Consider the following 17,528-nt stretch of genomic DNA (forward strand, 5'->3'; position numbering starts at 1 on the left):
AACCTCGTGTGTTCTCGGAGAAGGAGAAGCATGTGGAAGGCCTTCTTATCTCCTTTCTTCATTTCCACGGACCGATACTTTGAATAATGGATTTCAAATAGGGTAGAGAAACCATATTCCACGGTTTTGTTGACACTTTTCTTCCCATTAGAAAACCTCAGCAGCATTATGGCTTTTAAATATGATGCACAATGTTTAAGATGTAGGATTGGAGAACAGGATTTCTCCTTGAATGTGCAAGAAACAAACATTATCAATGAACGTTTTTTGTGCTGCAGTATAGTACATAACTCAGGTCTAAGCAATGCAGAAGGAATGCAGATGAGCCAGTGCTAACGCAATCTTGCCATGCCTTAAAAACACTGATGCTTTTGCACGTACAGTAATAACACAACCCCACAACACACACAGGAAGACATCAATGAAGAGATATACTGTAGACTTAAGTCACAACTCTGCTTCTCAAAATAAGTGACCTGACAATAGAAGAAGGAAGAATACTACAGTTAAATTAAAGCATTCAGTTAAAATGATTTAGTTGTCATTAATTTTCATTTTAATTTTTGCTGCTGTCATACAGTACATACAGTAGTCCAGTGAGATGATGCAGATAAGCACTGTACACTTGGCTCTTCTAAAAAATAAACCAAATTAAAAATAAAATTAAGATTGGGCTAAAAATAAAGGATTAAAAATATTATTGTATCTGTGACAGCCAGTTTCAATGATAAATTGAACAGGAAGAACTTGGCTTCGTATGACTTCACCGATACTTCAGAAACTGGCTAATCCAGTCCGTTTGCATGGTTAAAACATGATGTGCTGCGAAAGTGGGTTTGCACAATCCCCCCAAGGGCTGTCCGGATCCATGGATATGTGTCACGGGGGAATTACAGGGATGCCTCTAAAACTCAAACCATCAGGTCTGCCTCCCCCCTTTACCAAAACAAAAAAACACACTTTATTGACAATGAGTCAGTCACCTTCCCTAAGCTCTTTCAAATGTACACTCAAAATCTTCTTCTGTAGAAGGCCCTTTACTCAGCTGATTCTGTTAAATACCCCTTTGCTCCTAGCACATTGTAATACCCCCATCTTCTATCTCCTCTCATTGTGTATATCTTTCTTTCATTGTTGTTGTCCATCTGTAAAGCACTTTGAGAAGCCACCTTTAAAGGTGCTATATAACCTTTAAAGGTTCAGTATTATATTTATTTTTACTGGTTTTATAAAGTGCAGAAAATTATACTCCACTGTACATACTGCGATACTCTGACTGAAATGGCAGTTGGATATGCAACACTTGTGAGGTACTATTTGTATTTGTATTTTCTATTGTTTTCAGAAACGAATCAGAAGAATGTCTCACAGCTGTGGTCAAGAACTATGCCAAGGATTGCAACCGTATTCAATTAATTCTCTCCGGCTACATTTTGATCCTGTGTTACTGTATGTTATGCAAATGACTTTCCCAATAACAGAAGGCAACGCCAGGAAAGGCTCCAGAATTACAAAGAAACCATGTTGTACTTAGAATTGCAATCAGCGCATCATTGAAGTACAGCAGATCAAAATCCTTGCTTGTCACAAGAAGGTATTTGCTACATTTATTATTTGGAGTCCATAATTAACTCAATAGAAATTACCAAATTACTGCCACTGGCGAAAACATACAGTAGAGTAGTTAATATGAGCCTTGACCATTCTACCCTACTCACACTAACTTCAATTCACTATTTCTAGCACTACTGTCTATGCAGCAACCATGGACAAATCATGTGTGGTTTATCATTGCACGTCTGACTACCATATGACCAAGTGACAGCCAAGGTTTTATTGCAATCATTCTCGTGGTGTACTTCTGAAGTACTTCTTAATTGCGGAGAAAAAAGATCTTGCCTTTAGGTATTGCAGGAAAAAGACCCATGTTTTGGTAACATGAATATACTGTAGCTGATGTTCCTGAGATTTTATCATGAATGGAATATGTTCAATGATTTTGAACTTCAGAACTCTCTTCATTCTCTTTAAGACTGAACCATGGCCTCATTTATGAAGGGAAAATTATCTCAATTGTGAATTGACATAAAAAAACTGCAAATGTTAGGGTCATTCAAAAAGAAGTAAACTGTTATGAAAGAAACAGCTGTAGCCATATTTTATAAAGCATGCACTCTATTACAGTTTTTCCTGGGTGTTCTGTACTTTTTAGTCTCAAGAATGGAATATTAAAACCTCCTTTTCAGGGAGAATTTTTACAAATACATAAATCTAGGTGTAAAACTGGGCAGTATTTAACTTTAGAAACCTAATGCTGAAAAGAACTGTGGGTTATCATATGCTGGAACTGTTCAGCGGTTTAAACATTGGACTGCATTGTAATACATTGTTTAATACATTTAAATAACTTTTCCAGGAAGCATCCTCTTAAAACAAGGCAGATGCATAATAATCTGCATGGATGTCTAAAGGGTGGTGCACAGTTTTTGACAGTTACAGTTAATTTAATCCTCTCACCTACTTTAGTACTCATTAGAATGCCTGGAAGTAATAAACTTGCCAGAAACACCTTATAACACATTACATGCAGTATATTGCAGGGTAATGATTCCCATGCTAAACTCTGTGTATGTATCAAGTCTTTTTAGCAGTGGCAAACAAGTTTACATTTTAACAATACCTGGTTCCAAACAATAAAAATGGAATGCCAAACAATTTGGAGGTGCAGTCAATACATTTTTCTTCTTAAAAATACAATGATGATATCAATTCATAGAATTAAGTAATCAGTATCTAACCTAAGAAAATAAATATAAGTACAGATCTCTAGGACCATTACCAAAAGTATTTTGACCATTAACAACTGTTTGTAACAAGTACTGTTGTTTGCTGTGGCAGCATATCAGGGGTCAGTGGCACTGATGTCACAACCTTCAAACCTGGAATTCTCCTTCAGCAGAGTACCTGATCCAGCAGCATAGCAGAGTTTACCCCTCACAAGGGAGTGGCGTTGTGTATGCTCTGAGCCCATGAGCAACTGTGATTGAATCCCAGCAAGGACAGAGCAAAGCTGTACCTGTTACTACAGGATGACTAAAAAGGATTCAAATGAGAAAACAAATGCAGCGAATCTATTACTCATACTGTGAAGGACCGTGACTCCAAAATGCTTGGGAATAACTTTAGCACTAGTTAATTCTTGATGCCATCTTAGATAAAGTTCCAAAGTTCCTGTCGTAAGACAAGGCCTACAGAACATGCAGATAACTGTCTTAAGCTGTAAGCCCTCTGCTCTAATGCTCTTGGCGCATCAACAGAGGATTGTTCTTCTCCCAGATACATTACTGTACATCGTAATCCCACTAAAGCTTGTTAACCTTGTTCTCCCTGTCCACACATCATATACTATGCTCCATTTCTTTGATAAAAATAATTTAAGCCCTGATGGCAGCCAACTTTTCCATTATAGAATAGGTTGTCTTCAGCTTCATACTCTTCCTGACCATCTTCTTCTCAACAAGCACAGACATAGTTCAATATTAACAGCTGTGAGTGCAGGGTAGCCTACTGTAAACCTCAGTTCTTTTTTCCCTTTTGTAGGACACAGTCACTGAGTTATTTTTTCAGTCATTTTTCTGCAAGGAAATTAAACATGTAATTTTCCAGGATCGCCAGTACCCTTGGAAACATGAATTAATTTTTTCAGAGCCAGAGGCTAAACGTCATCAATCTCCTGTTGAAGGACAGTATACATAGGGCAAGAGCTGAATCATCCCTAAGGAGAGGACAAACCCATTAAAACATGCATCTCCTGAACATACACTTGTGATAGCAGCATTAATCAACACTGTACTACATGTCTGATGGTACTAATTTACAATACAATGTAGGGAAGGAAAAAATACAAGTTTTAATCTCATCAGTCTTGATGTTGACAGATTTCTCAAGCTTAGAAACGTACATTTCTATATATCAAGCACCACAACTTATATACATGAAATCTTTTTCCTGCTCATGGTCACATTCTGTACAGAAATCAGCCAGTCATACTAAGTGAACAGCCACTGAAACACTGATTTGTTCCCCGGCAATAAAAAGGGAAAATTCACTATGCAACCTACAGATGCAGCCATTCAAACTGCATGGTACAAACCCGTACCGCATGCAACTACAAGCCACGGCCACAAGCCACAAGCCACGGCGGCATACCTATATGATAGGTTTGAGTATAATAATAAATCAGGAAAGTACTTGGCAAATCAGTTAAAACATAACAAAGAAAAATCGATTATTCCAGTGATTAGAGATTTGGCAGGGAATACAATGCAAACACCAGGGGACATAAACGATACTTTCTGTACATTCTATATTTTTATAGTAAAATTATACAGTATACTTCAGACCATGAACCAAATCAAGCAGATATTGATTCATTTCTCAACAATATAAAGCCTCCAAAATTAACAAAAGAACAAGCGGATGAACTTGATATCCCATTAACATCTGACAAATTACATAATGCACTCAATCAGTTGTCAAATAAAGCTCCAGGACCTGATAGTTTCCCTGCTGAATTCTATAAACATTTTTGGGAAACAATCACACCATTGTTTCTTAGAATGATTGTTGAAATAAAACTCTATTCAAAAATCCCATCAGAAATGAATACAGCTTTTATCTCAGTACTCCTAAAGCCTAACAAAGACCCAACCCTGCTTTCTAGTTATCGTCCTTTATTTCTCATTAATACAGATGTCAAAATGATCAGTAAAGCACTAGCTACCCGAATTGAGAAAGTTACTCCATTCATAATACATCCAGATCAAACAGGGTTTATTAAATGCAGACACTCCTCAAGCAATATGCGCAGACTATTTAATTTAATTAATATCTCTAAAAACAATAGTCTGAAAAGAATAATTGTGTCATTAGAGGCAGAAAAAGCCTTTGATAAAGTAAATTGTGAATTTCTGTTTACCGCTTAACAGAAATGTGTTTTCGGTGAATCATTTACTCACTTGATACTATACAACTCACCTATGGCTAAATTCACAACCAATGGAATAACATCTCAAAGTTTTGCATTACACAGGGGAACTAGGCAAGGATGCCCTCTATCACCTTCTTTAGTTGCCATTTGTATTGAACCTCTTGCTGCTGCAATACGGCAAAATATGGGAATCCAAAGCCTCCAAACACAGCACAAAAATCAGTCTTTATGCAGACAATATTTTCTATATTTGCAAGATCCATCAGACTCTATTCAAGAACCTATCTAATTACTCCAAAAACTGGAATAAATCCACAATTTTATCGCTGTGTGCAGACAACTGGAATGCTGCAGTTTGAAAACTATCTCTTCCCCTCTCTACTGGCAATATCAGCTATCTTAGTTGTTTTAACTAAATTTTGACCCACTGTTAAGAAGAATACAAGATGATTTACTGCACTAGATAAACGTACCTCTCTCCATGATTGGTAGAATAGCAACCACCAAAATGACAATCCTACCTAAAATCAATTATTTGTTTGCAATGATCCCAATTCAACTCACTACTAACTTGTTTCAGTCACTTGATTCAATAATAATAAATTCTATTGGAAAAACAAAAAACCTAGGATTAAACTAACCACCTTACAGAAACACAAAACTCAGGGAGCATTAGAAGCACCCAATTTTTACTACTATTACTTGGCAAATCAGCTACAATACATCACTAAATGGCTTCATCCTAATCAACAGGAATACCTTTGGACAGAAATGGAACAGTTAAGGAAATGAGTGTAAGGGAATCTCACCTACTGACTTGCCATTTCTTAATACTACTATAAAATCACATGGTTGTTTTAAGAATACAGCAATTTCAACAGCCTTGAAAAATCAACAAAACTGCAACATCCACATGGACACCTTGCAAATACACTCCAATCTGGCATAACCCCGACTTTCGAATGAACAATAAATCAATTCTCATTAAAGACTGGAAACAAAAAGGTATCATGCATCTGAGTCACATTCTTCAGAACACCACTTTCATACCCTTCAATGAACTCACTGAGAAATACGGTATTGGGGAAGAACAATATCTCCACTTTTCAAGTATTTTCTTATAGTCTTTTTGTTATGACATATCCTATATCCTAAAAAAAGAAAAAAAAAAGCCACAGGGTACAGCTCTCTGGCTGGTTCAGGACACACCTGTCAGCTCCACAGGAGAAGCCACAGTACGATTAAGAGTGGGATTGCTGTTCAGAAACGTGATGCAGACTGTTGCTTTAACTAAAACATGCATGTTGATTTCAGCCTCAGACTAGCGGGCGGTGGAAATATCTTAACTTTGTAAACGAGGAACAGGTTCGGCTGGCCTCTCTCCGAGCGGCCATGAGGCTCCTCTAGCATGCTGAAACCGAGTAGCCGGAGTGTCTCTCCGGGTGAGCAGAGGTCAGGGGCGGGACATGTACACGTTCATCTCCAGGTGTGTTGGAGCCGAGCAGCTGGAGTGACTCCCTGGGTGTGTTTTAGCCAGGGCTGGGGAATGCACGAATGCAGCTGGAGTGACTCTCTGGTTGTGTCGTAGCCAGGGCTGGTACGTGCACGTATGTGCATGCAAAGCCGCTCGGCTTTGATTGTTACCAGAAGGCACAGTATGAACAAAGTACAGTTGAAAAGCTTAAAGAGTACAGTTTATAAGGTCTAATTAAGTCATCAACCCATTCTGCAAAGTTCAGACAGAACAAGCCATATCTACTGCATGATAAATAAGTCAGTAGAAAATGCTTCAAAGTTCAAAGTGTTTACAGGGTTGTTAGTCAGCTCTTCCTAGTGTTTTCATTACATTTAAAACCAGACTTACACTCTAAGTTACTTGTTAGCCTGTTTTTTTTATTTTTATTGAAGCCTTATGTAGGTTCGGTGACCTACAGTTTATGAATGCCTACTGTAGTATTTCAATCACAAGTCATGTTTTTCCCTTTAAGATAGCCTACTGATTTTGCTGACTTAAGGTCTTGAGTTTTATTAAATACATTACAGGTTAGAAAATGTGCTGGATACAGTTCTGGATATGACTCGTCTGATAAAACTGATACGCAGCTAAATCCCATTGTTAAAAATGGGAGAGAGCATTCAGACACCCTTGGACTTTCACCATTAACCTTGCTAATCCTAACATGATAAGCATGGTTAAAACACACACCAAGTGTATTTTTGTCTGTGAACAAAGTCATAAATATAGCAACATTCATGAATAATAATAAAATATGTGATGTCAAGGTATCTTATAAATCACCTCACTTTAAATCGCAAAAGACGTTTTCTTACTCTATTTTCCATTACAAGGGCAGGTTTTCTAAGAATATTTTTCCATGGTATTTACAGTAACGCAAAAGGAGGCAAGAAAGTCCATACTGTTTCAATAAGCACTTTGAGAGGCCTCTGTTGTACTCTGTTGCATACTGTACCTTCGGTCTTAACATAGAAGCTGGTCTCTGAGCAGAGGCATGCACACTGTCATTTTAAATGGGGCACATGATACACAATGGTCGTGTGCCCCCCAAATCTTGTACATTTATAAACTTTATACAAATACTTGAAGTATTAACATTTAGATACTTCCATATCTTGGTTTTCTTTTTCTATCTTCTAAACTTTTTTCCAGATGTGGCATGGTCACAAAGCATTGGCACACCTGAAATGGTTCTTGCTTTAGTAAAGGCATCTATAAAATAAAACCTGTATCCTCTTGTTATTTTATATACTGTACAGTACCTATACCCTTACAAAAAAGCACAGGCATTTCGGCTGCCCTTGGTCCGTCCCTGCAATTATGTTGCATTAGGTAGGTTATTGCAAACCACTAAGTCTTCATCATGAGGAGGATTAAAATTACAAGACCTCAGACAGGCATGGCCTGACAATTCCATAATTGTCTTTCCAAGCATGTGACAAGAAAAGCAAAAATAAGTAATTACAGGAAAGAAAAGTTGGCGCTGTACTTTTCTGTGGTATTCACCACTTCATTAATGCTATTGTTTGCTTTTAACTCACTCAGATGCAGAAAACCACAGTTTAATCTAATTATGCCTTTCTGGGTGTCAGATCTTATGACAAACGTGCATTCTATATTAAAAATTGAATCCAGATGTTTTTTTGGTCATCGAGATCCTATGACAGCTTCCCACAAAGGGAAACAGTACATTACGAGTCATGTACTGTACTCAGCATTTATAACTCTCCTAAAGATTAAGACCATGTGAAAAACATTACTAACTCAGGGTTGTACTTTGTGATTAGTAACTGTTGTGACAGCACTGCATCATCAAGTAATATATTAAACAACATACACCCCAGTTGACTTTCCTCCGCTTGCACCCTCACTGGTTTCATGTCAGGTACTACAGGACCTTTACTGTGTCTAGGAATGAAACTCTGGCCTTTTACATGCTGTCACCACAGTATCTCTGGCTCAAGAGGCACTTAATCTGCCTCAAACAACACATACACAAACCCTAATCGGCGAGTACCATGCAGTAGGATAGCATGACGCCACCAAAAACTGAATTTGATCTCATTTTTAATACCAGGGATAAAACAACCACATAGTGTAAATCATCACTGCAATCTCCTCAATCAGTCTCAGTCCTAGGGCACTAAACAACTAGTAACCATAAAATCCTGACCATGCAGACTAAGGTGGTTATTTCAAGCCTGTACTTAGGGTTTATAAAGAGGTCAATAAACAAAAACATGTAATTTTTGTGCGCCAATTTCTCCAGCAGAGCAGACAAAGAATCATTTAAGGGGTATCAGTACTGCCTCGGACTTTTAGCAAACAGAATCTGAATAGTACCCTCATCCAATGGAGTATTTACTGCCTAATTAGCAATTTTAGGCAAAAGGCCACACTTAACACGATAATCATTATTATCTATATTTTAGCTAAAGAAACATTAGCTGTAGTTTAACAAAACAGATTAGTAGCATTAGTATGATTTTATAGCAAATCAGGGCTTCGCACTACATTTTAAAGAAATCAAATAAAAATGTACTTATGATTCATGATTTTGATCATGGTTAAGTCAGATAGGTATACACTTTCCCCATCGTCTACACCTGGCCAAGAGATTCCCAGAAAAGCAGCAAATATTTCCTGACAGAAAAATTAAAAATATTAATCCTAGTGAAGTGAATAAAATCACATCTTAAGCACAAACAAACAGGAATCATCTTAGAAAGGAAATCTAATTTTAACTATTGCTAGACTTCCTACTAAGAGTTGATGGACTGACTAACAATTTAATGACAGGATATTCATAATACTTCCTTTTCCTCCAATTGTTTTGCATATTCAACACTGCATTCTGCTGGGAAACACATTATTTTAAATATTAAGTCACCAGTTCATGTGGCACAATTCATACTGTAGACTCCAGAATTAGAATTTGGCCCTGAAACCTGTTTTCATCTGGGTTTCCCCTCTCATTCTCCTCAAGCTTTTAATGAAGATTATCAGACATGTGGTGAGTAAATATGATTCTGGGAAGGGGGGAAATGAGCCTCCTCAATGGTAGCAGATGGACACTAAAATGAGGAATTTTCTTTCTTGAAATTCACTGCTTAGTGTCTGTGACCAGCATACAGAATGAACATGAAGTGCAAAGAGCACCTAATATACTTTGTTTTCAGCATTCAAACCACTGCCCATAATCAGCAGCAGAGCAACAAAACTGCAAGAAGTGAGAGCATGTCAGTCTGTTGGTTTCAAACAGTTCCCTGCCTCACAGGTGAAAGTTCACCCGAAAGAGGCAGTGACACATACGCCTCATTAGAAACGGCCACATGAAATCTTTCTAACTCCTGAACTGATAATTGCGCAAAATGGACATGTGGTCTGTTAATCCGACTGATTTCGTGATTTCCCAATAGCAGTAAAGGTATTTAATACCCTGTGGTCATAACATTTCATAAAACAAAACACTTGCAAGTTAAGATTACGCTACGTTAATACAGTTACCACATATTGTAAGAACAAAAATATTTATACAAAAATAAATATTTTCAAAACATATACCTGTAAATCACTGCCCTCTTCAGATCTGGTAGTAAAGTGCATCAAGATTGTGTAATGATGGGCTATCCTAAATACAGTAGTTTCTTGCTTGAGTGACTCCTCTTACTCAAAGCACTATGCTGCTCTTGTGTTTCCTCTCGTATAAAGGGCTTGATGAAATCTTGCAGGATTCTCCTGTGTTTTAATTAAATTGCTCTATTACAATCCAGCTGCGACCAGCCTAGCTCTGATACACCCTTAGTTATAGATGTGCTGAGCATTGCCTAGGCCAGGAATGTCTTCAAATAATTTAGTACATGCTGGATGTATTGATCTGGTGTCAATGTATACAAACACAGGTCCAAAAAGAAAGCAATCCCACTTCCTGAAACCAAATATTACTGAATTGTTAATCTTTACCAAACATATTAAAACAGTTCACACAGACGAAACAAAAGACACAATGTTAAGGAAGCTTCCTCAGATGAAAATAAACACATGCACTCTCATCTCGGATATCTAGATATAGATACTGTAGCTTTTAAATGTAAGCTGCATTTTTTCCTTGAACAGGAACAACGTAACCTTAAGTTTTCAGCAAAACACAGACCTGACCTGCGTAATATTTCTCATTCATTAACATCACACAAAATTGCTTTCCTTTCTAGCAGATGTGTTGTTCAGCCACGACACTAAAGTTTACTGTTTAGAGGTGGGATTGATTCACAGAAAACAATATTCCACCGAATTCCCTTTTTTTCTAAATGTAGAAGTGGAGATTTTTTCTGTCTCAAATTCTCTATAGCACTTGTTAGTCTTGTTTGAACCTGCAGAGAATTTGAAACAAAAAAATGAGCAATACACAACACTAATCTGGTTTTAACAAGTCACAGGCGGTCTTGAAGGTCAAGGGAAAACACATTACATTGGCCCTGAAGATTCCAATTGCAAATGATACAAAAAATAATCATAGTATAGCTCATGGAGCTACATTACCAATTTTTATGGCTCTTTCTTGTTGTATCAGCATGGCCTTGAATTTCCTGCAACAGTGAAATGGCTGAAATATAGTATCCCTCAAGATTTGAAAGTAAAGGCCCAACCAGAGTGCTTACCGATATGGCTTCAAAAAGGACCGAAAGACCAGTGTGAATTTCGTCTCCCAAGTAAACACAAAAAACATCCCCAGTGACAAAACTACTGAGACCCAAATGAAGGGAAAATCTTTTCTGATCAGAGCACAAATAAAAACCATCTACTCCACCTTACGGGGTTAACAAGCAGTGGGTGAAAACGTAGTCCCTAATCCACAGCTAACAGTTCAACCTTGCATCTTATGGTAGGTTCTCACTGTTCTGCATTAAAATAAAAAGTACTGCAAAATACTGTATACATGAAATACTAATATTTTAAAATAATGAATACGATTTACAATTACAGAGAAAATATCTTCCTTGGTGTGTTATACACACATCCTAGGTCACAGAATACACATCTCTGTTTTGGAGGCTCTTTTGAACTAGTTCCTATTTCAGTACTATAATAATAACTCCAGCAATAATAATTAAGTGTTCTAAAGCCCATGATACAACGTAGCACTGTAACAATTTCTGAACCTCCTTTTGTTTCCGGCGTTGTATTACATTATCTTAAATTACTGCTTTAACCACTCTATACTGTACATATTTGCTTTATGTATTTATTTTAAGGTTCGTTGATAGATGGACGTCAAAACAACTTTGGATAAAGCCTGCAGTTAAATAAATAATAATGAAAACTACAAGTTATTATAATCATAACGATGCGTCGAAAACAGCGATGTCTACTGCTAAAATTATAAACAGGCAATACTGTACTGAATGAGAGTGTTTTGTAAGTGAATCAGCATACTGTATATAGACAGACCATTCGAATTTCACCTAATCAGCCAGAATCTTAGTTAAAACATTAACATATTAGTTTAGCTTATATTACGGGAAGGTAATCCTTTAATGCTAGAATATTACCCGTACCAGGCTGCCCGTTTCAACATAAAAATGCATGTTTTGTTTCTGTAAAAATGAACTCATGAACATCATGAATTCTTCCTTCCGTACAGTATATATTTCAGAGACAGTTTATCAGCCTATTTCATTACCGGACACAGGTGCAGAATCGCGGTGTGATTACTACATTCACACAGATTAAGCAAAGCACAGACTACTCCCCAACTGAATGCCTATTACTCCATTACTCCGTATTGCACGCTCATCAATATAAAATTATATTCAATTAACATCAGTTAATTTAATATGAGGATAAACCCCTTACCGATTCCCGGTGCTGAATAGATGAAGTACATTGCGGAGGTGGAGAGAGAAAACAGAAACAGCAGACCAAAAAATGACCTTTTCGGTGCTCGAAAATATTTCCGCATTATACAAGAAATTAAATTTAAAAGCGATATGGAAAATAAAAATCCTACTTAATTTACAACATAAAATCTTTACCGAGCTGTACTACACCGTGAAAGCACTAGAATAGATAACGCCTGTCACTGAAGTGAGGAAGTGCCAGATAGCTCCTAAATCAAATCTTAAAAATTCAAATCTTATCACGGCGTAATAGTATTATTTACAGATGGCATTTGCGGCTTAATTTTTTTTATTGTTTTATTTAATAAAATTTCACCTAAGGATAAATCTAGAGCCTCAATTTGAGGGGGAGCCGCAGCCGCTTCTGCGAAAAAAAAATGAATGGGGAGCAAGGAGCGTCCGCACATATTAACCATACCTCTGTTTAGGGATCGTCAGCAAAGCATTGCGGTAGAGAAAAAGCTCAGAGTTAGGGAGAGTGTCCAAATAACAGCACGTTTTAAATTCGTTAGTGCTCAGCTTCACCATCTATCCGTCGTGTATGAGATAATGACAACAAGTAATTTAAACCTACTGCTGATGACAGGACAATATCTTAATATTTTAAATAATTAATATTGCAATATTAAAATAATACATTAAAATGGAGCGGTGAAATGGCTGAAATGTGGGTCTTTGAGCGGGTAGCGACAATAGTCTAGGACTACAGTACATCAAGGGAACATAATACTTTAGCATTATAATCTATAAGAGAAAAGGAGTAGTGCCCTCACTTTATTGGCATGACATTTGACACCCGTGTATCTTTGGCTATTAAAATCCGTTCCATTGAAAACTAAAGTAAATAACAATTAAAAGTTCATGTATTCGTGTAAATAGAAGGTAATGTATCTGAGTCCTTGCTAGCACATTTAGCATGTAATCTTTTATCACCATAGTATGCAGTGCTTTAATAAAACGTGAATAGTTTAAATAATGCATTAGGAAATTCCACATTTACAGCAAATAATCTCATTCGCCTTTCAGCAACACACTACCAGATAAAACAACACCCAAGATACCTTCATGAACTTTATCTTCAGATAATCTAACATAAAATATACTGTATGATCATAAAAGAGATCACAAAGAGGTCAGGTCATTCCCATCTTGCTTATTTGGTTGCTAGTAGCTAAGTGATTTCTATCTTTGACAACATGGCTTGACTGCTAGAGCATCATATCCCTTTGTGTTAAACGTTCCTCCTGCCCTTAGTTGTAAATGAACTTCATTGCAATGCCTCTGAGGATTTGGCATATTTGAAAAAGGTCTCCTCTACAGTATGTACACAACCAAAACGATTCAGATCTTTAGGACTGGTAATTTGTCTAGTTGCTCTTTTCCAGAACAGAATAATCCTTTTTTGTAATAAAGACAACATTCTAAGTGAGGTCTAGCTAATTATAATTATACTAGTGCAGCGGTATAATTTAATACGACATCCATTGATTTAAATTCTACACGTTTAATTATATAGCTAAATAAACATTCTTCTTATATTTTTCATTGGCCCCCCATTTTGTCTAGAAGGGCAAACATTAGCCAGTTCTCAATCCAAAGACAGGCACAATCCTCAACTGCCTGTTTCCTGCAATTTAAAGATTGATCTTAAAGCCTTCAGTATTATTTAATGAATGTATTTAGCATAATTAAATAAGAATTGAGTGTTGGATGAGAGCCCTCCCCGGTTCTCTTCCTGTGCTCTCAAACTGTCATTCCTTTTCCAGGTTACTCCATGTTTCGTTTCCAGTTCTTCCTGTGACCCGTACTGGGATCAGTTATGTTGCTTTTTTACTCCACTGCTGTTCTATTCTTCTTCCAGTGTGCCTGGTTCATGATCATTTTTACCTCTTCACACTTTCAAAACTCCTGCAGATCTTTCTTTGTTCTACAATCCATTTGTTCTTCTGTTTCTTCTTGAGCATGCATCCTTCCAGACTTCATTATTTTATTTTTCTTTGTGGGATTTTTGCATTTAATCAAGTTTTCATACACAACAGATACATTTTCCATTTCTCTAATCTTTTCCCTTATTCTTTATGTACTGTATTAACGCAACTCTATAGTGATTGACTGGAATTGTGTTCATTGTGTTTTACAATAACATTTAATGCTGATAAATTAAAACATAGTCTTAAGCTTCAATATAAAGACACATGGTTTTAATGACCAGGACCACATAAGAATGAATTTGATTAAACTGAATGGGTGAATGTGATGAATCAATTCCTACAATACTTGGCAGATATAGTTTGCCTTGTGTTGTTGTAAATCTTGTTGTTGTAAACCTTGTGTTGTAAAAGGTTTGAAGGAGCTGGAGAATATGAATTAATGGTGGGAAAATATTGAACGTGGTTTCCTTTCATACAAATTTAACTGTATTAATAACAACAAAAGTTTTTGCGATTAATCTCAGATTTATGCACAGCAGTGGAAGTCAGTACTGGTTTGTATTAAACAATGACCTTTCTCTGGGGACATATGGGCAGATAAGTAGTATTTTGCTCACTGTCAAAGTGAATCTACTGTAGGTTTCAGATAAAGCTTTTAAGAAAGTGCACTACTGAGTCCAACACAGAGGAAAGCATACAGTGAAGGTGAGAGCTAAGGCGGGGAGGTTGGCTGGAGAGGATATGGCACACAGGAATGAGGAGTTTTCTGAAGTTAATGTGAACGTGCGTGGTTTTCCTGTGCTTCTTGGGCTGCCTATGAGCATATGAGCAGGACTATTTCAAGTAAAATAATCATATCTCTGTCAATGGAAAATTATGGTAGGTGAAAATAAACAGAAGCAGAAGCATAGCTTCATTACATAACAAAAGAGCTTTGATCCGTAAATAAAACAAATATTGTATTAATAAGACAAGAGCAAAATGTTAAGTGAAACAACAATTCTTGCTACTATTAGAAGATACTAGTTGTGCTAATAGCCTACCATTTTTCCAGGATCACATTTCCTTGCCCACAATAAATGAAACTGCCTTCAGTGATTCTCCACATATAAGCAAATTCTTCACATATCAGCAAAGATAAGAAGGATTATATACAGTAACGCCTTGTTTATACTGAGAAGCAAAATTAATTGGTGGGCTTAGAAAATGTCATATTAGAAATTGTCATTGTTGGCACACAGAAAGCTTACTTCCTGTGGGACAAGTGCAGGCAGTGGAGTGAGTCCCAAGGCAAAGTCAATATCCTTTAATTATTAATCTGAGTCGTAGAATTGCTTTGCACTAACTTTGCACTCAATAAAGACCAATGGCAGTGCACTTACCTACAGCTTGTTTGTAATACACACCACATAGAGAGTATAGTGTGTTCATGAATCCTTTCAACAAAAATGGACATTGATTGTTTCATTGTATCATTAGATTCTTTACTTAATTCAGATGAAACATAAAAACACAGACTTTTTGCAGTATAAACTACAATGTAAACTATGCATTTTGTCACCTTCTTTGTGACTCACAACAGAAATAGGACCTCGATCACTTCTTATTTCTTTAATATAGAACGTGTTAGACACACAGTGTCAGTGGTGAAAGAAGACCACAAGCATCACAAAAAGACCTTTATCTTCATTGCTGCCCCATATAGACTACTCTTGCTGGTTCCGAGCTAACCTTCTCATATCTGTACTATAGCAGACTTGAAGTAATGTACAATACTGTATATCCCTTTACATATGGCAGCAGTATTGTTAGAATATTCCTCAGAAATATAATATAATATCCCTCCAATATAAGATAGGGAAGGACATGGTGGGTGGAGATAGTAATTCCTGAGATTCTAGTTGGAACCAGATCAACATGATACATCAGGACAGGAAGGGTTGCTTACCTTGTCTTTAAACAAAAACTTAACTTTTACATCAAATTGTGCATTAATTGCTTGCTAATTATCACTAACCAGCAGGAAAAAATAGGTTTGCATAAAATAAAAAAATCTTATGCATTTTGTATTATTATTCTGTGGTTCAAACAGAAGTGAGGGAAACATTAGGGAAAATTTGGAAACCTTACAGGTGGAGTTCAAAGCAAAGATTGACAATTTTCGTAATGAGACTTTGAAGGGAAGGGACCAATCAGAATTAAATCAGTGGAAAATCAATGACAACAGCTTAGACTGGTTCTAAGATGAGGAAATTCATCCATTCAGGAAATAGAAGGATGGTTATAGTGTATTTTTCTTAAGGTCTTTTACAGTTCATTATGCCCCTCACTTCATTACATGTACAATTACCCTGCACCTTTAAAACACCTAAGAGCCTGGTGAGATGTGTTAAAATTACACAATAAGTAGTAAATAAAATAAGAAAATAAATTAATTATCCAATAATAGTTATTGAATTAGATCAACTGTGTTTTCAGTAGTACTCTTTCAAAATCACTTACTGTATATGTGTCTAAGAAAACAGGTTTCAATTGACTAGTACTGCAAGTTTGGAAGAAAAACCAGAAGACGCCAGACCTTCCAGTTTAGACATTCATTCAAGTTGACCTTAATGCTCAGTTAGGTTTAGCTAGCAGCATATATAAAATGTGAAAATATATGAATTGTTATGCTTTGTGAGTTTGAGGCACTGGAGCTACACATTCATTTGTTTCGAATCCGGCAGAGAGATAAGCTGAATGAAGACATAAAGACAAAATCAGGGAGGCATAACAGCAAAGTAACTGAACTTGGTCGTTAATGTATGAAAGAAGTAAAATAACTCCGACTTTTGTTCTTAATTTATATTATTAAATGCCTTTCTTTCATCACTCTTAATTCACCACAACTTTCTGTAAATTACCATCACATCACCAATACAAATACACGTCGTAGCATGTTGTTTTGCACATGTATTATCCAATGAGAATATGTTGTTTAGTATCTACAATACATCACCTAATACTTTGCAGGCAAAACATACTCTAAAGTGAAATACGAAAACACCCTATATTTAAACAGTCAACATTCGTCACAGTGTGGGTTAAAACGAAAAGACATCTTTCAAATATACTGAACTACAAATCCCAGAGAAAACCAGAGGGCCCCTATGAGCTCAGGTATGAACAATGCTCTCTGGGAATAGTAGTCCAAA

General features: G+C 36.6%; 2 protein-coding genes across 3 annotated transcripts in view; one reads left to right on the top strand and one right to left on the bottom strand.

Annotated features, from left to right (window-relative positions):
- Positions 1-2,108, top strand: part of LOC102697711 (EMILIN-3) — a 42,486-nt gene extending 40,378 nt beyond the window's left edge. The window contains exon 5 of one of the 2 annotated variants that reach the window (XR_011181791.1): positions 1,346-2,108. The gene's annotated coding sequence lies outside the window, so the exon portion shown is untranslated. The remainder of the gene's footprint in view (positions 1-1,345) is intronic. The other variant, XR_011181793.1, reaches the window with a different exon arrangement.
- Positions 1-12,785, bottom strand: part of b4galt5 (UDP-Gal:betaGlcNAc beta 1,4- galactosyltransferase, polypeptide 5) — a 37,817-nt gene extending 25,032 nt beyond the window's left edge. The window contains exon 1 of the mRNA XM_006639527.3: positions 12,360-12,785. Within this exon, the coding sequence (XP_006639590.2) occupies positions 12,360-12,465 (106 nt within the window). The 5' untranslated portion in view covers positions 12,466-12,785. The remainder of the gene's footprint in view (positions 1-12,359) is intronic.
- Positions 12,786-17,528: the final 4,743 nt, after the last annotated feature.

This window comes from Lepisosteus oculatus, chromosome 16 (genome assembly GCF_040954835.1).
Source record: "Lepisosteus oculatus isolate fLepOcu1 chromosome 16, fLepOcu1.hap2, whole genome shotgun sequence".
NCBI lineage: Eukaryota > Metazoa > Chordata > Actinopteri > Semionotiformes > Lepisosteidae > Lepisosteus > Lepisosteus oculatus.